The 18417-nt window shown below is 39.8% G+C and overlaps 1 protein-coding gene across 2 annotated transcripts in view; it reads right to left on the minus strand.

Moving 5' to 3' along the window:
- LOC128018465 (zinc finger CCCH domain-containing protein 13) overlaps window positions 1–18417 on the minus strand; it is a 41309-nt gene that overhangs the window by 19411 nt on the left and 3481 nt on the right. Inside the window, exons 1-6 of one of the 2 annotated variants that reach the window (XM_052603962.1) lie at window positions 15573–15607; window positions 15178–15271; window positions 12851–14165; window positions 11189–11267; window positions 5988–9110; window positions 5643–5765 (exon numbers count right to left, since the gene is read on the minus strand). In XM_052603962.1, the coding sequence (XP_052459922.1) occupies window positions 5643–5765; window positions 5988–9110; window positions 11189–11267; window positions 12851–14157 (4632 nt within the window). In that variant the 5' untranslated portion in view covers window positions 14158–14165; window positions 15178–15271; window positions 15573–15607. Of the gene's footprint in view, window positions 1–5642; window positions 5766–5987; window positions 9111–11188; window positions 11268–12850; window positions 14166–15177; window positions 15272–15572; window positions 15608–18417 lie in introns of those variants that run through there. The other variant, XM_052603961.1, reaches the window with a different exon arrangement.

An 18417-nucleotide genomic window follows, 5' to 3' on the forward strand; every position in this document is an offset into this window, starting at 1 on the left:
AAAGTCTGAGGCCTCACATAAGTCACATGCCAATTTAGAAATAAAGTAAGTTGGAATATTGTGATACAATGAATATGTAATATAAAAAATTATATTTATATAAATAATTATCCGGTTTTAGCTGGCACAGAAGACACAAATCACTAACATTAGATTGAGGAACAGCATAACAAGAGAGTCTTATAAATGGCAAAAGCCAATCAATGGCAAATGAGTTTTTGTTCCGTTTATAGAGACAGAGCAATAGGAATCTGCTTTCCTTCTTTTATGACAATCGGTACACAACAACAAATCTTATTACAGGGTAAGCAGCATAGACGCAAAGATTTCATATACAGATACAATATAAACTGTCATGAGGATAATCTGGCTAATGTCCATATATCGTTTAAGCGCATACATTAGCCACAGTGCTGAGTGGTAAAATGATGACCATACTTTTATTAATGTATCATCACAAGAAAACATCATGTCAGCCTGGCACTCAAATGAGTCACAGAGGCACTGCTCATGATTCAGTCATCTGCCTGATGGTAAAACCACCTCAGAGAACAGGAATCTCTTGCTTACTGCATTTTCTAAAATACTGTTTGGATCATACAGTATATTTAGTGCTGCTTAAAAAAATATATAACCTCACGACTATTAACAGACCTAAAAGCCTATTACTAAAATAATCACGTTAGTTTAGGACAACTTAAAGTAAGACAATCTTGCAATAGAATTCAAAATGCTGTCAAACTACTTTTTTTTTTTTTTTTTACTAATGTAGTGTAACATAAATGTCAAATAAATTTGGTCCCAATAGGACAGTACTGTGTGTGTTCACTTTGTGTGTGGATGTGAAGGTATATTTCACTTAAAATTACTTGACCCTTTTTTTCAGAGAACTACACTACAACCAAAATGGTCGCATATGCGACCTTTTGAAATGACATTGCGACCCAAATTTTTTTGAGGTCGCAAATGTATCACTGATTATTTTTGTACCTACCTTATGTTTTAGGCAATATGCTATGATTTACTATGAACATTTATTAAAACAGAAATGTGTATTTTAAAAATAAGTTTTATAAAGTGCTCCGAGCATTCAACACATCAAGTTGGCTTCAGCCCTGCGATGCGGGAAAGCTCAACTGAGTCGCTGGTTACTCGCGCGCTGTGTTCGGTGCGCACGAGAGAGCCGCGTCTCACGAACAGCAACACAGAACTGAGCTCTCCTTCAGGACGTTCACGTCATCCTGCACCTGAACGAACAAATACAAATCGCAGTTTAAACAAACAGAAAAAAAAAAAAGAGCGTAAAGCAAAAGAGCCCAATTTAGCAGCGCGGTGTTCTGGTGTTCAGGGCGCACGCAGAGACGCGTCTCAAAGTCTTCTTGCTTTTGTACCGACAAATACATACTAAATATGTCAAAATACCTGTCTTGGAAAGTGTGTTCGAAAAGTCTGTGGTTATGTCTTAAGTGAAAGTAAAGAGTTGGAAAGTATTGGATGCATTGTCTCTTATAGTGACCGTGCATAATTTAATCTTTAATGTATGAAAATGAAAGTACATCACTCACTGCTCTTGACTGAATTACATTCTAGTTTTAACAAGAATTTATCCACAGTCAAACCAAAAATATCTTTGTCAAATATAATATCAAATATAATTGATTATATTTTTTACTAGTGGGTGAAGGACACTAGTTCATTTATGTAAGTGAGTATAGCAAAATACAGCGAACTGTGAAATATTATACCCAAAAATTCTTCATACTGTAGACTACCAGTGAAATAAAATAAAAAATAAAAAATTAGGGACCTGACCAAGTGTTTCTTTCTTTAATTGCTAATGCAACCTTTTCACACCACAGACTGGACCAAATTAAGCATTGTTTGCTTGGTAACTGTTCAACAAAGTATTGATAATTGTGTAAATATTGTCATGCTGACAGTTGTCTGACGTTTTGGTTGATTCCATTACATATCTTTCTATCAACGTTATCTGACATTATCAAGAGGAATTTGTTCCGAGTCTGACACAGTATAACGGAGTTCTTGTCATATTTTATTACCAATTTCTAAACTATAACAAATAAACTGTGATAATGTGAGAAATGTTGAAGGTGTCTGAATACATTTTGGTTTGATTGTGTATTTATTTTACAGTGAAGACTATGCAGTGCTATTTTAAATTTGTTTCTGGACCCCTACAAACTTAAAAAAAAAAAAAAAGAAAAAGAAAAAAAAAAAACTTTTTTGTGTAAATAGCACAGTTAAATAAATAAATAAAATGAACATACAGTAAATATTAAACCATTTCAAACAGGGCCCACTGTACAACCTGCACCAGGGCCCCTTTAACCCCAGCTGTATGGGATAAGAATGGTACCTGGGTTAAGATACCAAGACGGAGCAGTGTACTGTAAGAAATAAAACAAGAAGGCATGTGGTTTAAAAGATGTCAAGTAAAATTAAAAGCACATCTGTATGCAATACAGCTTCATAATTATCCAGAGCGACTTACTATAAAAAATGTGTGCGACCAAATCATGTTTTGCGCCAGTAACTGAAAAAGTTAGTCGCGCAAGTGCCACCAGTGGAAAAGGTTAGTGTAGTTCCCTGTTTTTGGCCATCACTTGGTCACCTGTTCCAATACACAGTAACATTTTAAAGGGTTAGCCTTTAACAACAAACAACAGCGTATTGGGTTGATTACTGGGTTACATCCTATTATTGACTACATCAAGATAACAAAGAGTAATTCTAAAGTCCAAACAGAACAAGTGGTCTAAATTGTTTAATGTTCCTCTTTAAACCACATGTTGCCTATACAGGAAGGGTAACACTGACTTATGCTACTTCCTTTGTCTAAACACTTTACACATCAAAACTGAAAATTACAGCATACACAGGTGGTGGCACAGGCTTCGACATATTTGGTTGCTTCGGCTTTTCGTAAAGATCATTTTGTTAGAGTCCAGTTTTATGACTCTGACACAGCAATGGCAAAGTTAACTGTTAAACTAAAATTGCTCAATAAGATGCTCAAATTTAGAAATGAAACAAATCTAAACTTCTTAGTATCTCAACTCCTTTTTTTTTCCAACGAAATCTTCTCCTATAGTCACGTGACAATCAAAGAGGTGCTGTTGATGTGCAGATGATATAGAAGGGACCTGGACCTGGTTGCTTGAATACGTTTATTGTGCACTTTTTAAGATTGGCTTGGCCAATGGCCATTTACATTAACAGAACTGTTTCATTCAGCTGGTATGCATACTAAAATTATTGATAAAAATGCAACGTAAGCATATGTTTTGGTATAGCTTGAAGATGCACACAGCCAGTCAATGAGCAGCGCTACCTGAATAAAATGTGTACTCTGTTGTTTTAAAATCCCTAATCCATGATATCTATCTATATTAAATGTTTCTGATACTGCATATGATTCCTAAGCTCACATTAACTAAAAGCAGAAATATACCTGAAATATACCCCAAATATAATATACCTGAGCCCAAAACCAATATCTGATTCATTCAAAGATGCCTGGGGAGACAGAAAACAAATTACAAAGTATTTTTTATGGAGGGTGAGCCATCGGTCCACCTCCATCACCTAAAATAACTTTCAGGAAAGTAAAGGAACAGAGTGAAAACAATGTCTACTTAATTAGCCCCTTAAAGAGGCCCCACCTTGGTCACATGAAGATAATACTACTGAACAGATTGATACTTCACAAATCAATATGTTATAACAGACTGAATGCATCTAGGCTAGGAGAAAAAGCATTTCTCTCAGATAGCATGACGCATTGTGGTTGTATAGTGGTATGTGCAGTTGCATTACCATCTTGACAGAAAAATAATGTAAGCTTACCCATAGCCACCAACAGCAGGAAGGACAGAAGTGATAAGCCATGTTTCTATGAAGCAAATCCTGCTATTCAGCTCAAAAGAATGTCTCACAGTCTTCTGTGAATGTTCATTACTTCTCTACCTCTCTCAGTGTCTGTGTAAATCCTCTGTGCCTGTGAGCACACAGTGATGTTAAAATGACACTTCCTATGATGACCAATACTGAGAAAAGATGAGAGCGAGAGAGAGAGCAAGAGAGAGAATGCTTCCTCTTGAAGCCCACATGTAGACAACCACACCACAACAAAAAAACTCAAACATTAAAGTGAGAAACAAACGGCCAGTCCTGGAAAGGCTTCTGTTTCAAATGAAATTAAAGGTTAAGAGGATATTCTCGGCTAGCAGATCAGTCACATTTTTATAACCACAACTAACTGTGAATCATAAAAAAAATCAACACTGTAATAACTTAATTCATACAGCAGATGGCACTGTATATGCATTCAGAGGAACTGCAAAAAAAAAAAAAAAAAAAAAAAAAAAAAAAAGAGAATAAGAAAAACTTTCCTCTTTTCTAAAAACACTTCATCATCCAAGAATTTGTGTGAAATTTCAATGAACCTGTAAACCAAAAACAAGAAGGTAATCGATCTTAAGCTCTTCAACAGAATGTTTAGACTGGAGTTAATGTTATCCATACATGTTCATAACTTTCCACACAGTTGTTATGATAGTGATTAAGTCTGTTTTTACTTTGATTTACACAATCTCACTCGCTGCTAGAAGTGTAGCCATGTAGAAAACGCTCTGCCATTACACAGTAACTTTAAGGCACTCCTTTCTGTCATCAGACTGCATTCCTGCACCACCCACTCAAACACACACAAATGAAACAAGCTAGTTAGCCTCCATACCCGACAAACATGCATATAAATATAAACATTCAGCTTTAATGACCCACAGCCTAAATAACTAGTTCAATATGCGCTTTAACATTTCTATTAAGTCCATCAGATATGGGCAAACATCATTAGCCGAGCACTGCATGCCAGAAAGGGTCATATGACAGCTGTTATTCACATTGTAAGGGAACTCCTCCAACATCTGGTCTCTAAAAGCTGGTGACATCATCAGAAGTCAACAGGCAATCTCTCCATCCTTCATTTTTATACACTTTCCATTAGAACATGGGGAAGAACTCGACTCTTATGTAAGGTGTTTGCTGGTCCATGTGCAAAGTAGTGCTGGGGCAATTTCATCTCAGTTCTCTTAAGCCTATTGACAACATCTGAAATATAGCTCAAAACTGTGTGCTAAATTACAAGTTTTAGATTAGGGCCTGAACAAAAACAACTTCACAATGTTTATGATGGAGGGAGAGAAACAATGACCTCAGTGATTTTGGCTAAGTTTTATAAGTTGAGAAATTAACAAGCTTCATACTCCTTGCAAAAGTTTCAACCTTCATTGATAATGTGACAAGTTTGTGTTATAAAAGACAGGTGAGTTAAGGAAATTAAAATGAAAACAAAAAGCTGTACACTGTTTATCAATTAGAAGTGCTAATATAAAAATGAATCTCAATAAAAAAAAAAGATAATTATAACTACTTTGATTCCTTCATCTCTTTTATATCACTGCAATCCCTTAGTAAATATTCAATAGATTACCCAGCCTTAGTGCAAAGTACCTGTAAATATGGTTGTGTGTATGAGCATGTGTATGAGAAAATGAGTGACATACAGAAAGAAAAATACACAAAACAAAGGTTTTAAGTCCGATTATGCTCCTACTTACCGAGCTCTCTCCACTTCTTTCTTTGTGTGCACTCCGACTTCTGCGAGTTCTTACATGGGGAAGTGGGCCATCAGCAGAGCTTTCTGTGGGGGCCGATCTTCGACTCATACTCCTTGAACGTTTCTACACAAACATAGAAAGGACCACAATCAAGATAATTTAAATAATTCAAAAGAAACAATACAACACAACTAGGGACCTGCTGACACAATAATCTGATGAAGGTGATTCTGCAATTCAACTGACCAATGTCAATACTATGCTAAACACAACACACACACAAAAAGACAATACGGTGGGAATGTGTGTGTGCAAACATCTATGCCAGAGTGTGTTCTTCCTCACCTGTTGTATTTTGTCCCTGTGTGAGGCTCGGTTCTCTCTCTGTCCCTGAGATGCCAGCTCCCAGTTTGGACTCCACATAGGATCGGTGACAGAGATATTTGCAACGTGACTAGTGGGTACAGGAGTCTCTTTCTTAGCTACTGGCGTTTTGGGAGAAGAAACCAAAGCTCCACTTGACCCTACATTCAAAGGTGCTGAGGTCCAGCGTCTCTCTGGGGTCATTGTAGGGGCTACAGAGGGTCCAAAACCTGGTTGGGCAGTCGACACAGGTGTTTGAATTGGAACCATGGATGGTGCAAGAGTGGGATGCTGTACAGGAATAGAGACTGGACTCATGGAAGAGGTTGAACTGGGTGTCAAAACGTTACTTAAACCTCTATCCTCATGACGCAAGAGTTGTTGATCAAGGCCACCAGGTCTGGTGCTAATTGGTCTTCTGGATCCTCCCATGGCTTGTACCCAAAGGGGCTCATCTACAGCCAACTCTGCTTGAGTATGTCCCCAAGCATTAGTTTGCCCATGGGGCAAAGCTGAGATGGGCTGCTGAGCCCCAAAGGCCCAATCTGAGGTTTCAATCAATGAGTGGGTTTGTGGCTTAGGTCTTTCTGTAGCAAAGGGCTGTGAATGAGGTTGGGTTTGATGCAGAATTTGAGGTTGCAGAGGTGGCGGGAGTTGAGTTCTCATACGTTCTGCAGGGGGGGGCTGGAAGAAAGCCTGGGACTGAGGGTGAAACTGGGACTGAGGAGGAGACTGAAATTGGGATGGTGTTTGGGGTTTGAGAACATTTGGCTGTGTGGCCTGTGGGCGAGCTTGAATCACTGAACCAACACCTCCTGACTCCAAACCTGCAAATCCAGTTAAAGGGAAGGAATCAGGTTGGGTTTGACTCCTGAATGAATCAATGTCTAAGATGGCAGGTTTGTAAAGCTCAGCAGGAAGAAATGAGGGCTGCTTCCATCGAGCTGTGGGGCTATTCTCATGGCTGTCTCGACCACTCCTAAAACCAAGGGACATTGCATCCAGATCAAGAACTTTAGGCCGAAGTGGAGATGTAGGTATAGACTTCTCTTGCTCAGTCTCCATCCGATGTCGTTCTGCTCCTCTCTGCCTTTCAGTGTTCTGTTGTCTCTCTTCTCGCTCTTTTTTTGATCTCTGTTTCACTTGCTCTTGCTGGAGTTGTCTTTCCCGCTGTCTCTGCAACTCAAAATCAAGAAGCTGTCGTCTCTCTAGCTCCTTGATCCTCTCAAGTTCTTCAAGCTCTTTTTTAGCCTCTCTCTCCTCTACTTTCTGCCGCTTCCATATCTCAATGTCAAGCTCTCTCTGCTTCTGTCTTTCAAGTTCTTTCTGCCTTTCAGTCTCCCTCTGTCTTTCAATTTCCTGTTGTCTCTCCAACTCTTGTTGCCTCTCAAGTTCCCTTTGCCTGTCCAATTCTTTCTGCCTTTCCAACCATCTCTGTCTTTCCCTCTCTTGCTCTTTCTGTTTCTCCAACTCTCGCTGCCTCTCCAAATCTCGCTGTCTTTCGAACTCCTTAAGCCTCTCCATTTCTCTTTGTTTTTCAAGTTCTCTGTGCTTTTGCCTTTCAATTTCCCTTTGTCTCTCGAGCTCCAGCATCTCCTTCTGTTTTTCAAATTCTCGAATCTTCAGCATCTCTTGTTTGAGCATTCTCTCTTTCTCTCGCTCAAACTCTTTTTGTCGTTGCCTCTCAAACTCTCTCTGCTGATCTAGTTCTTTTTCTGCAGCCTTCATTCGCTCATATTCAATTTGTTTATGTCGCTCCTTTTCTCGTCTCTGTTGTTCAATTTCCCTTTGTCTCTCCAACTCCCTCTGTCTTTCCAACTCTTTTTGTCTCTCTTTCTCTTTCTGTTTCTCAACTTCTCTCCTTTTCTCCCTTTCAATTTTTTGTTTCTCTATCTCCAAATCTCTCTGTTTCATCACCTTTTCAAACTCTTTTCTTTGTCTCTCTTTTTCCAACTCCTCCCTGGCTGTTTTTTGCCATTCCCTTTCTTGTAATATGTGATCTGTTCTTAGTCCAGTGTCCTTTTTATGCTGTTCCTCTTGCAAATCTCTCTGCATTGCAGCTTCCAATGAAGGATTTCTTCTAAATGAAGCAACTGGATTCTGAGGACCCCACTGCCCTAATCTAACAGTGAAATCATCAAATGGAACCTCCTTCATCCCTCTGTCCTCTCCACCCACCATACTTCGTTTAACTCTCCCTAAGATTTCTTCCTCATCCACTCTTTCACCTTGATGCACAGGCTCTTGAATCTGACCAGTCAGAGCAAAGTAAGTGGCTCTAGGTTTGTTCATTTGTTCTTCGGCTTCTAACATCTTAGGCCGTTTGGGTCCTGCAACTTCCTCTCGTTCCCTTTCTCCGTCTCTTTGTGTTTCTAACTGTTTCTTCATTTCTGCTTCACTATCTTCCTCCTCTTCCTCCAATGCTGCTGCTGCAGCCATGTGCAATTCAGTCTGTCTCTGTATCTCTTCTTCCATCTTTCTCAACATCTCTCTCTGTTGCTCCCTCTGAGATTCAATCTCTCGGTCTGCCTCTGTGGTAGTCAATTTGTGTAATGCCCCAACTCTGAGGTAACGTGGAGTGGCTGTGTCATCTTTTAGCGGGTTACTTATCTCATGAGTAGGTCTGTCCTCTTTACGTGGAGGAACTGATCGCTTAGAACGCAGTGTGAGAGCTCTGTCCTCAAGCGAAGCGGTTGGCAAAACTTCACTAAAAGCATGGCTCTCTCCAAACACAGCCACAGTGTCAAATACATGGTCCGCACGTACAGGGCTGGAAGGAGAGACCTGTTCTCTATAGGTTGCTTTGACCAAACTACCAGAATCATAATCTTCAAGAGCTTTAAAGGTGTTATCTTGAATACGCAAAGAGTGGTTTCGTCTTGGCATGGGTTTAATTGTGCTTTCCTGCTGTGCTCTTGGCTCTTGTGAAATGTTATCCTCCATCATTTGAACATTATGCCTCTCCACCACATGGTCAAACATAGACGCTCGTACTGTTTGCACTCCATCACTATCAAAACTGGTAGGCAAGTCTTGAACACCCAGTGATGATGCTTTCCTCTCCTCCTGTTTGGTGAACTTCCCTTCACTCGTGGAGAAATCAAACTAGAAAATAAAATAAAAATACAATTAAGTATATTTTTTTACATGATTTCCCTTGCCTTTAGCCAGTATTCCATCCAAAGTTGTGAATTTAACTTATGCGCAAAATTGGAATATCACACAAAACATTTGCGAACAAGCACTGCTTCCATCCAATGAGTCAAAGAAAACAAAATCGCCACTTCCTTATAAACTGGCACTACACATCACTAAGAAAGTAGGAGACACTACTGAATTTAACAATTTTCCTATATAATAAATTACTTGCACCTCAGAACTTTCGGAGGTGGATGCTGATGTTTGTGAATGCAGTTGTTTAACAGTTCTGGGAGGCAATTATACAGCAGTTATACAACTCTTTGAAGACAGACTTTGCTCGGGCATTTCCAAATTACCATATAACATTTCAGATGATGTGGAACAAGATCTGTCTGTTGGTTAGTCTGGATTTACCATCCCATAGCGCAAAGTCACATGCCTTTTTTGATGCACTTGGAGGAATTTATTTGCAAAATGCATTTACATCTCCCATTATTCGCATTAACCCTTTATCGCACAAGTCAAAAACCACAAGTGAGCTTAAAAACTTTTTTTTGAATTAAAGCATTTTTATTTTAAATTCAGCATTTCCATCACTCGATTCTGATGCGACACATCAAAATGTGCATAAAACCAGGGTGATGAAAATCAGCTATTGATTCCTTTCTTTGTCTCGGTTTCTTTCATGGGTATGCAAGAACCCAGAATTTGGATCGACTTTCAGTCAGACTAGTTGAGCTCTGTCTACAACTGTGATTCTTTAAGAAGCAGCCTTTGCCCCACGTGTAATTATAGCTTTCGCTGACAGGTATGGCATTTAGAGGTAACGTTTTCTTTGCTCATATATGAGCTATCATTACAGTGGGCGTCTGTGTGCATTATGTGTATTACATGACTGATTTAGAGGCAAACTTTGAAAAGGAATATATTACGTTTGTACTCCAAAGGGCAAATCAGCCACAAAGAAAATGCAATACAGACTTATTTGAATAAACAACAGATTGTCAAATCTTGCAAATTACTTATCTAAGTTATTATTTTACAGAGAAGGGTATAAGAAAATAACAAAAGGAGGAAGTACTAGTTAATGACAGATGAAAAAAACTGATATGTGAAGAACTGTACTAAAAAAAGCTTTAATAAACAGAGAAAGTACTGCAAAGAGGGGATGCAGACAGAAGCAAACATTAAGGGCACATGAAAAGGGAGAGGAGCTTGACGCGTGTGACTGAGAACAGTGATACGGGATCTGTATGCTCTTTGTCAAAGCTCATAAAGCAGGGTTGGGCATGAACAGTCCATAATCAAAGCGTCCTCTTCTCTCACAAACTGACCTTTCTCACCCCCACTCCCTTCGAAGCGTGCATGTTTCATAATAACTATATGACTAATGCTACAACTCAGGTTACACGTCTTTGGAGTGCCGCACCTTCCGTGACATCAGAAGTGCCTTTTTCAACCTCATTTGTTATTCCTCTATTCTTCTCTCTCTCTCTCTCTCTCTTATTTTTATTTTTTTATTTTTTAAAGAGTGATCAACATTTATTTTGAGGCTATGACCACAGTAGGGCAGTTACTGTTACAAATGTCATAAAGGCCCTTTTTCAAAAGGAATTTTCTATTTACTTAACAATATATTGTTTTACTTTATCAAACACATGACTAGCATAGAAAAAAAAATCTCTTGGAGTAAGAACACAAATACAAATCTCTGAGTATAAAAAGCTACATGTTTTCTGTATTAATGAAAAATGCAGAAAAACAATATCAAATATTCAAACACATGTTTCTTCTTTTAAAGCATTAGGCAGGGCTTTCTGCCACAAATGTTACAGGAAATGGAAAGCAGGCAATTACTATAAGTTAAATTAATTTGCGATAGACTTTTATAGGCAATTAAAGTTATACTCTGGTGTCATTTGTTTAAAAAAATAATAATTTTTCATAGAAAACTTCTAAACACAAAGCATACCTTACTGCACTTTGCAAAGATGTTTTATTTTTGGAAGTTTGATTATTAGCAGTGTTTCAAATTCCCATACCTTTTTGCTGAGATCTTCTTCAGCCTGCTGGGGGCTTTTGAGCTCATAGGAACTATGGCTTTCAGGTTCTGCCTCAAATCTGTAAACAAATCAGAATAATTAGAAACAGATACTGTATGTGACTCTGGACCACAACACCAGTCTTAAGTCGCTGGGGTATATTTGTAGCAATAGCCAAAAAAAAAAAACATTGTATGGGTCAAAATGATAATTTTTTCTTTTGTGCCAAAAAAACAGTTAAAGAGTTAAGAGTTAAAATCATGTTCCATGAAGATATTTAGTAAATTTCCTACCGTAAATATATAAAAATGTAATTTCTAATTAGTAATATGCATTGTTAAGAACTTAATTTGGACAACGTTAAAGGTGATTTTCTCAGTATTTAGATTGTTTTGCACGCTCAGATTCCAGATTTTCAAATAGTTGTATCTCGGCCAAATATTGTTCGATCCCTAACATACCATACATCAATGGAAAACTTATTTATATAATGTATAAATCTCAGTTTCGAGAAATTGACATTTAAGGGTGTACTCACACTAGGCACGGTTGCCATGAACCGGGCCCGAGTACGATTGTCCCCCTCCCCACTCCCCCTCTGGCCTGCACTCACATATAGGGTTTCAGCATTCGTGCCGGAGCACGCTTACGTCATTATGGTGCGACGGTTTCGGGATAAACAGGAAGAGCGACGCTCTCTAAACACAATGGAGTCCATCGATCTGTTTTCTTTGTGGATAATTTTGTGTCGGTTGGTCCACAGCCCTCTCACAGCCTGTTGTTAAACAGATGTGTCGCCTTAGTGGCGCGAAAATTTTCACGTAATCGTGCTGCTCGTATGAGGATGTTTGCAAGGTACCAGCTGAAGTGCAGCAAGGACTTTGCAGTTTTTAGTTTTTATGCGTTTTGCACCTCTGCCATAGACCAAAGCGACCCTTCCCCGCCATGTTTATTTTGGAGCGTCGCAAAACCGTGACGCAACGCGTCCTTTTCTGTGCTCCGGCACGGTTAGCGCTCACACTGCATGCGAACCGCGCCCGAGTCCAACTGAACTGTGCCGCGCCCGGGCACGGTTCGGAGCACTCACACTAGTCAAACGAACCGCGCTTTGGTGGTCAAACACACTCGGGCACGGTTCAAACTGGCTAGTGTGAGTACACCCTAAGACTGGTTTTGAGGTCCAGGGTCACATATATAATACTATTGCTTTGATTTTCAGAGCAAAGATTTTGAATTATGATAATAATTAGTATTATTACATATTTGTGTACTTTTGAGGAAAAAAAGGGTATGCGAGACATATTTACAATTTTCTGAATAATCAGTAACAGCACATACATAAACATAAAGACTCACTTTTTTGCACATAATGCAGATGCTTTACTTTTTGCACTAGTAATAAAATGCTTCATTTTACTTTCCTTCTTTGTCAGGAAGTAAAAGAGATGTTGCCCACCACATCTATTTTATTCCCACAGAAATGCTTGAATGCCATTGTTACAGCTGAAACTCATTTTTTAAAACACGAAGGCAGTACAAATACTGCAAAAGTGTGCATATTAAGTATTACAGTTTATGCATATTTGCATACAACATGAAGCTGATAACTGATTAACATAAATACAACTCTAATAATGACTGTTGAAAACCATTGGACCTTACCTCTTAGTGCGTCCAGATACTAGGTTACGTGGCTTACATTGTGGCTTCTGGGGTGGTGACAGCGCAGTAGGCACTTCTTCGGTCAGTTCTTTGATTCGCTGTTTCACCCCCACCGCTCCATCAGTATCAGAGACCGACAGCCCCGGTGAAAGAGGCTCAGTCCCTGGAGTATCCACACGTGCCACTGAGGAGGAGGAGGAAGAAGAGTCCAAGAGCAGGCTGATGCGTCTCTTTATACTGCTACTTCCTGTATCCTCAGGTTTAGAGTCTTTCTTTGAGTCCTCATCTTTCGATTCAATCTGTTGAGTCCTTTTCTCAACCACAGGGGGCTTATTTGGCCCTTCTGCCTCTTTAGCACCCTGTTCTTTCGCTTGAGTCTCAGCTACAGCACCCTCTGGCTTTTGAGGAGTGTTTTCTTTGCCATCCTCCTTGGCAGGTCGCCGGTTTAGGGACAGCCCAATTGACTCAAACTTTGAGGTAAGGTCAGATGAAAGGGGTCGTCCCTTTGTCCAACGAGGAGCAGGTGTAGGGGGCACAACCTGAGACTCGGACTTAGTGGGGTTTTGGAGGAACACAGCTGAAACCGGTCTGGGTCTTGAACCTTTAGATTGGGGGCGAAGAACAGTTGGAGAACTCTCAGCCTTGGCACCTGAATCCTCCTTACTGTCCTCATCATTCAGTCCGACCTCTGATAGGAAGCCCATTGATTTAGCACGAGTGATTGAAGGGCTGGGTTGTTTTTTCCGAGGAGCAAAAGGCCATTCAGCACCAGGAGTGGAGGCCTGACCAACGGTTTTGGGTCGAGCTGGTGTGGCTCCAACGATTGTTCTTCTCGGCACGTCCCTAGTTTGGGTTGTTCTTAATTTGTTGGAATCAGTAGAGTTGATGGTAGGTGCTGGTTTAAAGGGTTGTGCTACAGGTTTGTTTGTTTGTCCGCTGGGCTTCGGTCCTGTTTTAAAGGCAGTTGGTAGACTGGGTTTACTGGCTGGCTGTGGTTTAGGTGTGCTAGACAGGACTGGTTTGGAGGAAACTGGTTGACTGGATTCAGGTTTTGGTTTTGGATGTGTTTTTGGAGCAAAAATGGAGCGTAAAGCAGGATTTTTCTCCACCGTGAAAGGTTTTGGGGTGAGTCTGGGCTTGGGGCCTGGAACAGGTTTGTTAGGCTCTGAGGGAATAATAATTTGCCCCTGGGTGCCATCTGAACTTTCCACCAAGCTCTTATTGCTAGAGTCTATGAGAGGGCTAAGGTGCAGACGACTCCCAACCACACATGGGCGCCCAGCATCAACCTCAACCTGGGCAGACATTGCGCCACCTGAAAGAAGAAAAAAAAAATCCAAAGTTTGCAAACAATCACTTAAATTAGTCTTTTTTTTCTGACAGTGAATTATAGATCACTAGGCTGTCTGTTTATAGAAGGCAGTCCTAAACTGTCAGGTGTTTAACTGTATGTGGCGACAGATCACTTCCTGCACTCCATTTGTTTGTTGCCAAATCTTTTCGCTGCTCATTTGCATAAAGTTAAGCTCGGCTCAAACACTGTTTCACTGCCAACTGTCACTCATGTCACCAGAAATCACGGGCTCTTATTGAAAATTATACTGAGTTGCCTTTTCATAGCTCAACTCAGCTGAACCCTCCTTTAGGTTGGCGGGAAAAGTCTGTAGTCAGTTGAAACCACTGGCCAATTTAAGCACCGTCTAAAATCCAGCACGCTGAGCAGAATCTCTGCACTATCATTTCATACTGCAAACAGTGTTCTCAGAAATGTTGTTGTGGTGGGGTGTGTTTATGAAGCTGAAGAAAACGGTTCTTTTCCTCTCCTCTGCTGTGGACTTTGCCTTGGCAGATACAGGACTCAGAAGAGCACATCGAACGCTTTAATGACACATCATTAATCACACCGTGAGAGTGCGTGTGTGTACGGGTGTATTAAGTCAGCATGATTAGACATTGCTCAGGAGGGTGGGATCAATTTGCTGAATTATGAGTCCAGACTGAGACTGTCTGTGCTTAAAAATCCTGCTACTACAGGCAAATACACAACAAGCAAAAGGAATTCACAGGAGGATCCAGAGAGCCATATTTGCTAATGCAGTACACATGTCGCTCTTGGAAGCTGTGCACTATTACAAACACTTGTTCACACTTAGATGGGCACGCAGACTTTTACAGCACACATACACTTAGATTTTACACGGTAAACAAACGTGATTCATAACACATTCACCTACCCGTGTAAATGCACATGCGTTTGCCATGCCTCCCCTTGCAGTAAACAAATTGTGCTTTGTCTGCAGTTTTCCAACACCACAATAATAACTCACCTGCTTGGCTGTCAACCGTCTGCAGTGGAGCCCTGGTTTCTGTGGTAACCGCAGAGTGATGTCATATCATACGGAGAGGAGGCGGAGCCAGACTCTGTTGCAGGGAATACAGCATGGTCAGACACAGTTACTTTAAGGGGTCTCCACACATGCACACATATACACACGTAAACTTGTTGTCAAGGATACAGTTTGTACTAGAAATCGTTCAATATCATAATTGAAAAGTCAAACGAGAATGTTAAAAAGATTTGAGACTTCGCACAGATTCAACCACACAAATACGTATCCGAGATCAACACAATTATGCAACATGTAAATTAGATTCATCAGTCTCTTTTACAAACAAATGAACACCAAGAAAGCAGACACACTGATCGAAGCCAGATATTTACCAGCACTTGACCTACATCTACAGATTACCAAGAAAACCGACACATTTGATATGTCTCCGGTAGTGAAATCTTAGCTGTGTGGTTGCGCAAGGGGGACAGAAGTAGTGACATGGAAGGAGGGGGACGGCCAACTGCTGAACAGAAAGAGGGAGAACGACTGCAAAGTAAGGAAAGGAGGAGGATCCTGGTCTGAGTGCACGGACTGGCCGTCGCTTGTTGACAGGAAATGACTTTGCAGCTGGAATGTTTAACATCTACAGCTTGAGTGTTTAGGGAAGTCGCTTCTGGCATCCCGTGGAGACACGTTTACACACAAACATGATCCAGCTTTTTTCACATTTATGGTTTTAATTGTTGATTATTAAACATATCAGATTCCACATTACACTAATATAAGGCCCACAGTACAAAACATTTTTATAATGAGCCTAAAGAAAAGCTTTATCTTCTTTAGATAAAATATTATTTAAATAATATTTAGATAAAATATAATATTATATACAGTATTGTTCAAAATAATAGCAGTACAATGTGACTAACCAGAATAATCAAGGTTTTTCGTATATTTTTTTATTGCTACGTGGCAAACAAGTTACCAGTAGGTTCAGTAGATTCTCAGAAAACAAATGAGACCCAGCATTCATGATATGCACGCTCTTAAGGCTGTGCAATTGGGCAATTAGTTGAATTAGTTGAAAGGGGTGTGTTCAAAAAAATAGCAGTGTGGCATTCAATCACTGAGGTCATCAATTTTGTGAAGAAACAGGTGTGAATCAGGTGGCCCCTATTTAAGGATGAAGCCAACACTTGTTGAACATGCATTTGAAAGCTGAGGAAAATGGGTCGTTCAAGACATTGTTCAGAAGAACAGCGTACTTCGATTAAAAAGTTGATTAGAGAGGGGAAAACCTATAAAGAGGTGCAAAAAATGATAGGCTGTTCAGCTAAAATGATCTCCAATGCCTTAAAATGGAGAGCAAAACCAGAGAGACGTGGAAGAAAACGGAAGACAACCATCAAAATGGATAGAAGAATAACCAGGATGGCAAAGGCTCAGCCAATGATCACCTCCAGGATGATCAAAGACAGTCTGGAGTTACCTGTAAGTACTGTGACAGTTAGAAGACGTCTGTGTGAAGCTAATCTATTTTCAAGAATCCCCCGCAAAGTCCCTCTGTTAAAAAAAAGGCATGTGCAGAAGAGGTTACAATTTGCCAAAGAACACATCAACTGGCCTAAAGAGAAATGGAGGAACATTTTGTGGACTGATGAGAGTAAAATTGTTCTTTTTGGGTCCAAGGGCCACAGGCAGTTTGTGAGACGACCCCCAAACTCTGAATTCAAGCCACAGTACACAGTGAAGACAGTGAAGCATGGAGGTGCAAGCATCATGATATGGGCATGTTTCTCCTACTATGGTGTTGGGCTTATTTATCGCATACCAGGGATCATGGATCAGTTTGCATATGTTAAAATACTTGAAGAGGTCATGTTGCCCTATGCTGAAGAGGACATGCCCTTGAAATGGTTGTTTCAACAAGACAATGACCCAAAACACACTAGTAAACGGGCAAAGTCTTGGTTCCAAACCAACAAAATTAATGTTATGGAGTGGCCAGCCCAATCTCCAGACCTTAATCCAATTGAGAACTTGTGGGGTGATATCAAAAATGCTGTTTCTGAAGCAAAACCAAGAAATGTGAATGAATTGTGGAATGTTGTTAAAGAATCATGGAGTGGAATAACAGCTGAGAGGTGCCACAAGTTGGTTGACTCCATGCCACACAGATGTCAAGCAGTTTTAAAAAACTGTGGTCATACAACTAAATATTAGTTTAGTGATTCACAGGATTGCTAAATCCCAGGAAAAAAAATGTTTGTACAAAATAGTTTTGAGTTTGTACAGTCAAAGGTAGACACTGCTATTTTTTTGAACACACCCCTTTCAACTAATTGCCCAATTGCACAGCCTTAAGAGCGTGCATATCATGAATGCTGGGTCTTGTTTGTTTTCTGACAATCTACTGAACCTACTGGTAACTTGTTTGCCACGTAGCAATAAAAAATATACTAAAAACCTTGATTATTCTGGTTAGTCACATTGTACTGCTATTATTTTGAACAATACTGTATGTATAATATATACATTTAGTTAATTTGTTTGTTTTGTAAAATATTACCAGATATTTATTTCCCCCACTCAATTGTATATACAGAAGAAATCACTATCATTCAATCTAAATCTAATGAAATATATCAACTACTAGGTCCACATAAACCTGATTCTTGTTTGGTGATGGGCACGCACTACTTTTTTTTTTTTTTTTTTTTGCGAGCATGAAAGATTTCAGTGCTACCAATTAAATTTGTATACAGCACTCAACTTGCAAAACTTTCCAACCATGTTGAACCTGGTCTCAAAACGATGGCCTGACCTTCACCATCAAATCAATTCTGCACCACACAGTCAAGCTCTTGGAACATAAACCAAGGCTGTAAATATCAACAACTGTCACTTAAGAAGAAGCTGACAGAGATCTTGAGAAAATCAGACCATAAATCGAGTGACTCTGCTCGATGTTAAACATGTTCTTCAACTAGGAGTGGCAGAATCAAAGAGTAACTGGGTTCACGCAGATAATCATATCCATTGTGCAGTTATCAAATGGAAATTACTGTTCTCCAATACCATAAAGATTTAATGGCTTTAGGAGCCCTATACAGAGAGATAAAGAAGAAAAATTAACGAGAAACATGCTTGCAGATTATTCACAATTACCCAACCATACATAACATAACACACCCAGGGTGTAAAGTGTCCTTTCTAACTTACTGATGATAACAT

Source organism: Carassius gibelio, chromosome A8, assembly GCF_023724105.1.
Source record: "Carassius gibelio isolate Cgi1373 ecotype wild population from Czech Republic chromosome A8, carGib1.2-hapl.c, whole genome shotgun sequence".
NCBI classification, from domain to species: Eukaryota; Metazoa; Chordata; class Actinopteri; order Cypriniformes; family Cyprinidae; genus Carassius; species Carassius gibelio.